The sequence below is a fragment of the Agrilus planipennis genome, unplaced genomic scaffold, assembly GCF_000699045.2.
Source record: "Agrilus planipennis isolate EAB-ADULT unplaced genomic scaffold, Apla_2.0 scaffold227, whole genome shotgun sequence".
In the NCBI taxonomy this organism is placed as follows: domain Eukaryota; kingdom Metazoa; phylum Arthropoda; class Insecta; order Coleoptera; family Buprestidae; genus Agrilus; species Agrilus planipennis.
In genome coordinates, this window is record NW_020439150.1 from 447,912 (window position 1) to 460,160 (window position 12,249).

Here is a 12,249-nt window from a genome sequence, read left to right on the forward strand (position 1 = left end):
CTTCACGTCTTCTTCGCAGTTTCGTATACTGCAGCGATATGATTTTGATTCCTTCAAGTTGACTAAAATCTCCCTCCACGTTCGGTAGCTCCGCCTATTACGTCGTTGGTGGGGATGAAGCATCGATGGCGTCTCCGCGCTTACCAATAAACGCACGCGTAGCTGTAAGCGACGGCTTACGTAAGTCCTGATTCCGACGTACGTGTGTTTTTGTGCCGACGGCGTCCTAGGGTCAATGGTTTTAATTTTTGGTCTTCCCCTCCACTGATACACGCGAATGTATGCGGCGGTGCCGGATTTATCGTTTTTGCAGCGAACAGTAGTGTAATTTATTTCCTGCTGGTATAACTACGAACTGGGCTGGCTGGGTTAGTTACCATTGCTGCGGGTGATTGGTTTGTTTATCGGAGCGGGATTTATGGGAAAAGAAAAATGAATAGTTGGCGTCATAGCGCGAGACTGGTTTTGGCGCGGTACTCGGTGTATTCAGGTCATTATGCTTATTCGTTTGCTGGGGTTTTTCGCAATAATTGCATTTCCAGTTGCTTCTTGTATAATTTACGACTGCTCAATTAATAGCTTTGATCTGTTATGAATATGTTTATAAAGGTTTTTTCATGATACGTATTACATGTTATGGACAGGCATTGAATGTATTTTGATTACTTATTAGGATTCGAGAAAGAGTTTTCTGGAAACTTAAAAGTAGAGATTTTCTTGGATTATTTTTTGAAACGTAAAATCGATGATAAACTCAGTACAAATTAGTAATTTAAATGGAATTGTTGACAGTATTATTTAATCAATATTGTATATTGTATATCTTATCAAAAAATAATGCACATTTCTATCCGGAAAAGGATTCAACAGTATGCATTTCAAAAAGAAACTAAGCATTCGCCGGGGTTTGAAGTCATTAAGTTTTGTAGTTAAAACATGAAGGTGAATAATGAACCTAGGGGTAGATGATTTATTTACCGTGTGCAGTAGACAGAACACCAGAGTTTTATAGTTGCATTATCGATGGTTGTTTCTGTTTAATTTTTGCGACGTGTTACTGTTTTCCTTTATGTTACTGTAAAAATGAATGCGTGGCTTCCTTTATTGGAATTTTTTGAAACATTACGTTTTTCTTCGCAGGCCATCACACAGCCAACAGCCAGAACTGTACAAGCCATCGCGTTCCCCACTGGCGTCGGCTGCACGTTACCCGTACCCGACGGCCTCCCCTTCCCATCAGCAGCAGCAACAGCACTTGCAACCCCCCGGAGGCGGAGCAATCCATCAGCACCAATCGTCTCAGCAGCATCAGTCTCCCCACCACCAGCAACCACATCCACAACTCTCTCAGCCCCAATCGCAACCTCAACAACCACCCCAACCCCCGCCACATACGCAACAACAACAACAACAACAGCAGCAACAGCAGCAGCAGCAGCAAGTGCAACAACAACAACAGCAGCAGCAACAACAGCAGCGATATGTGGTGCCTCCCCACTCTTCATTTGCCTCCATCCCCGCTCCTACCGGTTTCCGTGAATACAGACAGCCGCGCATTTCCCTTCTCCATTCCGAATACGGGCGACACGGTAGTGGGAGCATTATGGGGAGGGAGGCGTTGCCCGGCGGTGCGCAACTTCATCACGTGGCGACGGCACCGACGTCCATTCAAGAGCAAAGCGGAGGAGGAGTGCCCCACGGAATGACTGGAGGAATGGTGGGAGGGGGTGGAACGCCGTGCAAGAAAATGCGCCTTCAGGACCAGAAGGAAATGCCGCCACTACGGATAGACACGAGGGTAGGTGATGCTATACAATTATTACGTACAATGAAGCGACAAAGTAGAAAGGAAGGCAATAGCGATATATATATATATATAGTTTTAATTTAATAACAAAACTAATAAATTGAAGCGTTTTATTTAGTTTTAAGTATAGTTTTTCCCAGCAAATATATGATATTGCCCTTATGTCTCTCATGTCTTCTACTTTTAATTTTGAGGGTTAATTAATGATGAATAAAAAATAATTTTTGTGAAGTTGCGCTAACGTGACGTCTACACGTATTATTAATAATATGCAGATAAACGTACCCACGTAAGGTCAGCCACTAATCGGCTTAATTTTTTAATGGATTTAATGAAAGTTGCATCTGTTGTATATGTCATTTCATTCGCTAGCTATTTCTAGAATTTTAAATTTAACTCTGCAAACGATTTTAATAATGAAGTTTACCGTAATTGTATTAATATTAATACCGCATTAAATTATAAATAAATTAGAATGCTCTAGATAGTTATCTAATGGGAGGGAATTTAGTTTTGAATTATAAAGTTTTTATCAGCCATTCTAAATCATTGACGTACTGAAAACCTAGTAGAGGATGTTTTTTTTTTTATTCTGTTGGCAAATATTATTTTATACAGAACACAGATTATTTTGTAATTATTAACTTACTAATACATTCGTATGTATTGATGGTATGTGTACCAGGTTTATTTTGGTTAATTTTAGGAAAGTTCTGGAGTGTACAACCCTCAGGTTGAGGCAATTTCTCCAACCTTGCCCGATCACATACAGCAGGAGGATCAGGCGTTTCGAAGTACGAAAGATGAACTGTTGCAGCAAATCGGTAAAGTTGATCGGGAAATAGCGAAAACCGAGTCCCAAATTGGGATTCTGAGGAAGAAAGAGGCTGAACTTGAAGAAGTAGCATCAAAACCGGCGGTTAAAGCGGAGGTTGAGGAGGATAGTCAGCCGAAACATCAGAGTTTAGGTGAGTAATACCTTTACGAAGATATAGAATACCTGGACAAATTGTATCTTTTCTAAGAGTCGTAAAGTTGAAGAAATTACTCTCTGGTAAATGTATGAACCTCATATTTATAGATTATCTCAATCCTTCCTATCTACACCTTAGTGCAAACTGGAGAATACAGAAAGCTCTTTTTAGTCGCTTCTTTAGAGTTCTGTTGTAATGGGTAGGGGGTGCTCGCACTGCCTACCATATAATATTTTATACTTCATTTACTTTCTCTAGCTATGTGCCCCTTCCAATGTCTTGGATGCGCGCTGGCAAAATCGTAGGTAGGGAGAAAAAAGCTCATTATACTCTCGACTTCATTAAACATACTTTTTCATACAGTACCTGCCAAAAGTTTTGTTCAATCATGAATAGTAGTGCGAGTCGAAAACAAGCGTTAAAGCTTTTCATATGTCTTCAAATATAAATAAACATCTCGTTGATATTTTCAGTAGTAAATGGTACCAATAACAGCACATTTGAGCAATGCAATTGTAGTGGATAAAATGGTCAATTTTTCCGTGCAGTACTGTACGGATTATACGCTCCTCACCGGTTAAGAGTTTGGCCGAGAGTTGTCTCCTTCCTTTTCTGGCCTAGTGCTGTTCTTTTCTACTTTGCGCCGGTCAGACTGAAGGTCACATCGCTAGAGAAACTTCTCTCTTCTGACCCCATTTCGCCCGTCTCATCTTTCCACCCAGTCATTCAGTCATTCTTACGATTCCTAAAAGCTGAAGAGCGCTTTCCGCTTTACTGATCGGATTGGTAACTGATAGAAATGAAACGCTAACCCAAAAATTCTACGTATTCTTAGTTCTAGAGGAGGCGGTTGTGACGGAATTGTGTGTAGCTAAGATAGTTAATGGTACGATATTGGCCCCATTTTGAATGTGGTTTAATCTGAATCGTTTGATTGATTGTGCATGTTTAAATGTCAATATTCGGTCGTAGTATGGTCACAGTTTAAAGATATTCTATACAGTAGGTTCACTGTCTAGCTATGCTCATACATCTCCCCTTCCTAAGCTTCACCACCTCGTTAACTGTTTTCCTGCTGTCTACTACAGAGTCTTATCGTGAAGTCACAGTGCAAATACGTTCTGTGTTTCTACACTTTGCTAAGGCTATTGAACCGTTATCGTATACAGATAAGGCGGAATGTTTACATAAAAGTTACGAATTTCTTTGTCGGCATGTTTTTAGTTATACCACACCAGGGGAAATACATAATTTGGTGAAGGTGTGGAATATGTTTTTTTTCAACTACGTCTGTCTGAAATTACCACCATCTTATGACGCTTGGGTAATACATAATTTACCAATTTTAATCTTTGATGTTTTTTCATATTATTATCATTAATCACAAGATCGTCAGTCTGAAGTTCCAGAGCCAGTCTTTGCATTTCACGGAAACTTCAATCTAATTTAATCCAGGTCTTCTTATGTCACTGTTTCTACTCCTAATATGTCTGAATCTAACTAGCCCATTTTGTCTCAGAAGGTCTTGCCCATCTTCTCTCCTTTTCCGAATTCAATTCTCTAGCCCCATCAATTCTACTTTTTCCAGTACTCGCTCGTTGCCAACCATTTCTGTCCATGGTATTTTCATCATACGTCTATAACGTTATATGTCAAAACACTTCTAACATCTGTTTTTCGGTGTACCCATCGTCCACGTTTAGTACCCTTACAGATTCGTGCAATAAACATACTACCCTTAATAGTCTTCCAATTTCCAAAGTAGTAATTGACGAGCCCAGAAGTCCGCTTCCATTTTATTTAAATTTTGACTCCTTACTACATAAAGTACTGCCATATAAGTTATCCGCAAATGTAATCGTTGGCATGCTAATCATTTACCACGTGGAATAATTTTAATCGCATCTTCGATGTATACTTTGAAAATTAGCTCCTTATATTTACGTCTCCACGTTGCCGCAATTATTAAATTACTGTGTGGTATTAAAACTGTTCAGGATGATAATACACCGCTAATGAATCCACTCTTGTGAATATTTCAATCTCTCCTAAAGTTTTTCTTATCCAAAACACACTAAGAGAGAGATCCAGTGGCGAACTAAACCCATCAGGGGCCCGGGGCGACAAAGCTGAATGAGGCCCCCCAGCTTTTAGTTTTTTATTTTTTGTAAAGTGTTATATGTGTTTTCGTGCCTTCAATTTACTGAACTCCTCAATAACTTCTGTGAAATCGATTTCTTTCTAGCACGGCTAGATTAACCAGTCGCTCTTGACGCAACAAAAATCAAAAACGCTGTTACACTTTTTAATGAAATTACTTTGAACGGACATTATCGCGTTTATTACTTTGAAAAAAGGCTTATCCGTTCGCGAAAATATCAGAACACACTAATAAATTATTAAATATCAACGTAATGAAATTTAATATATTTTAAATGAGTCGAATGATTATTTTTCGACGTAAATAGAATGTAGTGAATGTGAATGTAGGCGTACAAGAGTGAATTATTTGCACTTCGTTCGATCAGGAATTTCTGGGGAAATACCCGCTACAAAGACGGGGCCCCCAGCGTATTGGACGCGTTCAGCAAAGTTAGAAGGATATTAGTACCGCGTAAAAAGCCTAGATGGTTGTACTGTTTTGATCTTGATGAAATTATGAAGGTACTAGGCACATTGTTAAGTCTTGTTTAGGATTTGATCAGGGGGTCGCGGTGGCATTTGGGGCCCCCCCAATACCGGAGGCCCCTTCCGCCCCCCTGTTAGTCCGCCACTGGAGAGATCATTTCTATTTCGTTAACAACAATTTGAGAAAGTATCGATTATATTGTTGCTAACTGTTCCTTGAAGTGAAAGATTTGAAATGTTCAATTTGTCGTTTCAGCTAAGAAGATTTACGCCGAAAACAGGAAAAAAGCTCAAACCGCTCACGCCCAGTTGGACACGCTGGGTCCTAAGGTGGAATTCCCGTTATACAATCAGCCCTCGGATACTGTCGTTTATCATGAGAACAAACGAAAGTACGTTGCATTCAAGAAACGCCTCCTGGAATACTTCAAGAAGCGGCACACTGACAAAGTTAGTAAGACTATATATATATGTGGGGTAGATAGACGGTTGTCTCCTCTTTTTTCTTCATTCATTTTTTTTTTTCCCCGGTCCCAAGAAAAAAAATCGGGCTATTTTCGTAGTGGTTTGTTTACGCAGTAAAACTGTGTCTTAAAAATTTATGACGGTGTTTAGATGACCGTTTTTCTTTTATCTGAATTCTTTAGCGTTGGACGAAAGCCATTTCGACGTTCTCGGTTAAGTTGTGATTTTATCAATATTTCCGTAGAAAGAAAAACCAATGTAGCGGAGCTTTTGGAGAATTAATTGAGAGAATCGTTAGTCAAAGTCATGACTATTTATAGAACAGTCTGTCTCTCAGTAAGGGCGTCTGTTCAAGTTGCATACTTTTGAAAACAGTACAATGATGAATTTAAAATTTTTTTTTGGTGTACCTGTACCTTTTTGTTAGACTGGGTTGTAATTGTTGTTCTTCTTTTAGGAGCAGAGAAATAACTATTTAGCTGAAACTTATAGCAAATTGATGCAAGAGTGGCTTAGGAAAGTCGATAAAATCGAAAGTAGTGCCAAGAGAAAAGCGAAGGAAGCAAAGAACAGGGAATTCTTCGAGAAGGTGTTCCCCGAACTACGAAAGCAACGGGAGGATAAAGAAAGGTATTTTGAAACGTCTTACATTTTGATTTTTGTGCTACGAAAACATTTTTTATACCTTTCATTTTTTTTCCAACTGTTTTGTTTCGTATTCAAACATGTCATGTCTTCTCAAAGGCGTAGCGAGAGATTTTTCCTAAGGAAGGAGGCAATTTTCAATAACCAAGTTTATATAGTTTATAATGCCCTCCTTGTCCCTATTTATCTACGCCCATACGTCCTCTCTCCTCTTCACAAGTTGACATTCATCATCATCATCTTAAGTTCTTCAGTCCTAAGACTGCCTGGACACGCACCTCCACTCTTTCCTATCCTGAGCTAATCTTCGCATTTCCCTAAAGCTAAAGCAACCCACATCCTTAACTATTTGCGAACAGTAATATAATCCAGGTCTACCTCTACCCTTCCTAACTCCTGTTTCTGCCTCTAATATGTCTCTAACTAGACCTTCATGCCTGAGAAGGTGTCCTACTAACATATCTCGCCTATTTCTTATTGTCTTCCATATAGTCCTCTATTCTCTTACTCTTCTAATACCTCTTCGTTTCTAACCTTCTCTATCCACGGTATCCTCATCATTCGCCTGTAACACCACATTTCAAACGCTTCTAACCTTTTCTTTTCCGCCGCTCCCACTGTCCATGTTTCGCACCCGTACAGCGCCGTGCTCCAGACATACACCTTTAACATCCTTTTTCGAATTTCTAAATTAACCGTTCACGAGCATAGAAGTGACTTCTTTTTATTGAAGGCGACTCGACCCTGCGCTATCCTCTGTTTTATATCCTTACTACTCCTTCCGTCCTGACTTATCTGACTTCCTATATACCTAAAGTCGGCCACTTCTTCTAATTTTTCGTCTCATATCTTTATATTCGCTCTTTCCCTACTTTTCCTTCCCTTGCATACCAGTGTTTTTATTTTTTTTTATATTGTAATTATGTTATCGTTCTTGGTAAAGTTCTTTCGTACTTCAAGTTTATTTCATTGATCATTCATTTTATTATCTCTGGTATTTAGAAACGTCTTACATTTTGATTCTTGCTTTTTGTGCTTTTTTAAATTTTGACGTGAATTTTTTTTTATGCTACGAAACATTTTCTAGGCCTTTCATGTTTTTTCCAACTCTGTTATGTTTCGTATTCAAACATGACAAGGTCTCTCATAGGCGTAGCGAGATTTTTCCTAGGGAGGGGGGCAATTTTCAATAACTAAGTTTATATAGCTTTAATGCTCTCCTTGTCCCTATTTATCTACGACCATGGGTCCTCTCCTTTTTACAAGTTGACATTATTTTTAATTTTTTTTTGTAATTATTTTATTCTTGGCAAAATACTTTCGTACTTGAAGTTTATTTCGTTGGTCGTTCATTTTATTATCTCTGGTATTTAGAAACGTCTTACATTTTGATTTTTGTGCTTTTTTAAATTTTCTACGTAAATTTATTTTTATGCTACGAAAACATTTTTTATACCTTTCATTTTTTTTCCAACTGTTTTGTTTCGTATTCAAACATATCATGTCCTCTCAAAGGCGTAGCGAGAGATTTTTCCTAGGGAAAGGGGTAATTTTTAAGTTTATATAGTTTATAATGCCCTCCTTGTCCCTATTTATCTACGCCCATGGGTCCTCTCCTTTTTACAAATTGACATTATTTTTAATTTTTGTATTGTAATTATTTTATTGTTCTTGGCAAAGTTCTTTCGTACTACACGTTTATTTTATTGATCATTCATATTATTATCTCTGGTAATTAGAAACGTCTTACATTTTGATTCTCGCTTTTTGTGCATTTTTAAATTTTTACTTGAATTATTTTTAATACTACGAAAACATTTACCTTTCATTTTTATTCCAACTCTGTTTTAATTCGTTTTCAAATATGTCATGTCCTCTCAAAGGCGTAGCGAGAGATTTTTCCTAGGGAAGGGGGCAATTTTCAATAGCTAATTTTATATAGCTTTAATGCCCTCCTTGTCCCTATTTATCTACGACCAAGAGTCCTCTCCTTTTTACAAGTTGACATTATTTTTAATCTTTTTTGTAATTATTTTATTGTTCTTGGCAAAATTCTTTCGTACTTCAAGTTTATTTCGTTGGTCGTTCATTTTATTATCTCTATTTTTCATTATCATTATTTTATCTTGTGGTTCATGTTTTCCATCTTTTTTTGTCATTCAACACTTTCTTTTTTGGTGATCTTTACTTCACTATTAATTTTTGTTGTATTTTCTTCTTATCCTTAGTTACTTTTTATGTTACTTTCTTCATCTCCATCACAATTTGCCTTATAAGTTGGTTTTGTTTTATTTCCAATCTTTTCTTCGTATTCAATAATGTTCTGTCTTCCTCTAGATATTATTTCCTTCTTAAGTTTCTTTTTTTAAATGAAAATCACAATTCTTTACAGAACATCCTTCCTTTTCTGGACTATTTTCATCTTCCATTTCCTTTCTCTTTCGTTTTCAATAATCATATTAAATTTTCTTCTCTCATTTTTTCTTTTTACTTTCATTCTCATTGTTTCTTTCTAAATATGCATCGCTAATTTATTAACTCCAAACTGGTTGTTGTTCCATATGCTTTTTTCATTATTTTCTTCCAAATAATTTGTAGGTTTAACCGAGTTGGTGCCCGAATTAAGTCAGAAGCAGACTTGGAGGAGATAATGGACAATCTTCAAGAACAGGCGCTTGAAGATAAGAAGATGCGCAGTTATGCCGTCATCCCACCTATCTTGAAAGATGCAAAGGAACGGAAACTGACATACCAAAATAAGAACGGTCACATTGTCGACATGGAGGCTGAGTACAAGGGGCGTCAATTTTTAAACGTCTGGACGCCATCCGAAAAAGAGGTGAGTTTTAATTTATAAGAAAACTATTCTAAACATTTGTTATTAAAAGAACTATTTTTTATTGTCCTCTTTTTCTTATCGTAGGTTTTCAAGGAGAAATATTTGCAACATCCGAAAAATTTTTGCGTAGTCTCGTCATACTTAGACAGGAAAAGCGTCTCAGATTGCGTACAATATTATTATTTGAGCAAGAAAACGGAAAATTACAAACAGCTATTGAGAAAATCGAGACAAAGGATGAGGGCGTCGAGGAACAACACGCAAAAGGTCAACAACGCTGCTAACACCAGTGTGGTTGACATTCTTACTACAGGAGTTACGACAAGGTTAGAAAAATGTGTCTATTTTATTTATTTAAAGTCGATATTTTTAACCAAATTCAAAAAAGGATCTTCTCAAATACTTCCACTTTTTAAAATGCCTCAATATATTATGTATATTGATTACTTCAAAATCCGTCTTTGCTTATTCTTTTTGTTATATGAAATGGAATACATTCCCGTTAATCTCATTTAAGTGTCATCGAAATTGTTTCTGTAGTAGCTTCTTCATAATAAGACTGGTTGGACACGTACCTCCACTCCTTCCTATCCTGAGATAAACTTCCTTAACTATTTGCGAACAGTAATCTAATCTAGGTTTACCTCTACCCTTCCTAACACCAGTTTATCCCTCTAATATGTCTCTGACTGGACCTTCATGCCTGAGAAGGTGTCCTACCAAACTATCTCGCCTATTTCTTATTGACTTCCGTAGAGTCTTCTGTTCTCCTATTCTTTCTAATATCTCTCTATTTCTAACCTCTATCCACGGTATCCTCATCGTTCGTTTGTAATACCACATTTCGAACACTTCTAACTTTTTCTTTTTCGCCGCCCGCACTGTCCATGTTTCGCACCCGTACAGCGTCACGCTCCAAACATACACCTTTAACAACTTTATCAAGATCGTCAGTCCTAAGACTGCTCGAACACGCACCTCTACTCTTTTCTATCCTCAGCTAATCTTCGCATTTCCCTAAAACTGGAACATACCCACATTCTTAACTATTTACGAAGAGTAACCTAATCATACCATCTACCTCTTACCCCTCCTAACTCCCGTTTCTGCCTCTAATATGTTAAGATTACCTATATTATGTCATGTAGTCAGAGGTATTTGCGTTGTCTGTAAGTAAATTTTTTGGACACCTAGACCATTAAGTTTCCTTGTTTTAGATTGCAACGTGAGCAACAACAAAAGACAGGCAATCAAGGAATAAATAATAATAACAATAGCAGAAGCGATACTTCGACCACGGACACGATCTCGGGTACCCCTTCTACCACATCCTGCACGTCCACCACCTCTTCTACAACATCGACGCCCTCCTCGTCAGCGCTAGGAGCTGTTACATCTTCATCCTCCACCGACATCATAATGTCGTCGGCGTCATCTCCAATAAGCGTGTCGACGTCCACAACAGCGCCTTCGAACACCACTAATACGTCCATCGCGGGGTCCACGACGTCCACCACATTTACCTCGGTCTCGTCGTCAGTCGCGACTGCTATATCTGTCGAAGCTACGAACACTACGGCGACGATTACCTCTACGTGCTCTAGCCCGGTTGGAGTCGGCGACGTGACAATGACGACAACGACCACGATAACACCTACAACCGCGAAAATGGCATCCGAAACGTCGGAAGAGGCCGGGGCTGTGACCAACGTAGCGGGTGGTGCCGCTAATACTTGTGAAGAGAACGCGACGAGCGGCGATAAGGGAGACAAAACTATGTTTAACGACTTTAACAGTTTCGAAGAGCACAGGGTAAGGTGCGCGGGCGCGACGATAACAGATGGCGACACGAAGAGCGGGAGTGGTGAAGGCGTAAACGTTATAGAAAGTGGACAACAGAGCGCAGGAGTAAACGGAGTTGTTAAGAGGGAAGAGGGGGCCCAAGAGAATTGCATCAGGTGGGTGATAATTATTTATTATTATTATTTCCTTTTATAGCGGTTTTAAGGTTGATATCAGTAAAAAGGGGGCACGGGGGAAATATGAAAAGTTTCAATATTAAAATTACGGGAAATTATTTTACTGGAACGATCAATGAAATGTGAGGGATTTTTGTAACTAGTTCCAGTTATTATAAAAAATCGGTGATGAGACAAAGAGTTTGACAAAATCATTCATCAAGCATTGCAATAGAAGTAAATAAAACATTCAGTTTTTAGGATACTTTTTGATCTAAGATCGAAGTCATTCGGTTTACATATATTGCCCATTAACAAAGATTGTCAGCTTAATGGCATAAATGAATAATTTTTGGTTAAGTTTGGTGTTTTCAATCATGTATTTACATGTGCGTTATCTCTGACTAATATCGTCTTCTCCAGTTATACGAGCAGGTAATTTTAGTCGATATTGTACAACTCAACTCATACATCCGGTAAATTTGACTACACTAGACTACTCGATTTAAGCTCCTTTAGCCTAAAATTTGGCCTTTAACTAAGTAAAAACGAATTAGAACGCCTAATAGAAAATATACCGCTGTATACTGTCTGTATGCAGTAAAATTCGCTTATAACATGTACGGCTATTACGGACTCACGGATATAACATACCATATCAAAAGTCCCGGAACTTTTAGTGAGCACTCCATAGAAAAATAATTTTTATAACCTTAGTTATTACGTACTACTGAAATGAAGTACCAAAAATCTGTGTCCGAACGTAAAAAACAGCAAAAAAACTTACTTTTTATATTTATAAAACATTTTTGTGTGTTGGCAACCGTGTATTGCATGGCGTGGCACGGCGATACGATAAGTAAATGGCTACCGGTTTTTTAGTTCACCGATAATTTTACTTTGTCCTTTTTTATTTTACTTTAGTTTCATTAA

General features: G+C 38.1%; 1 protein-coding gene across 2 annotated transcripts in view; it reads left to right on the forward strand.

Annotated features, from left to right (window-relative positions):
• Positions 1-266: 266 nt before the first annotated feature.
• The window catches only part of LOC108740281, a 43,992-nt gene continuing 32,009 nt past the window's right edge, over positions 267-12,249 (forward strand). Inside the window, exons 1-8 of one of the 2 annotated variants that reach the window (XM_025977855.1) lie at positions 267-319; positions 1,141-1,798; positions 2,514-2,775; positions 5,666-5,859; positions 6,332-6,504; positions 9,115-9,358; positions 9,443-9,684; positions 10,576-11,316. In XM_025977855.1, the coding sequence (XP_025833640.1) occupies positions 282-319; positions 1,141-1,798; positions 2,514-2,775; positions 5,666-5,859; positions 6,332-6,504; positions 9,115-9,358; positions 9,443-9,684; positions 10,576-11,316 (2,552 nt within the window). In that variant the 5' untranslated portion in view covers positions 267-281. The remainder of the gene's footprint in view (positions 320-1,140; positions 1,799-2,513; positions 2,776-5,665; positions 5,860-6,331; positions 6,505-9,114; positions 9,359-9,442; positions 9,685-10,575; positions 11,317-12,249) is intronic. The other variant, XM_025977856.1, reaches the window with a different exon arrangement.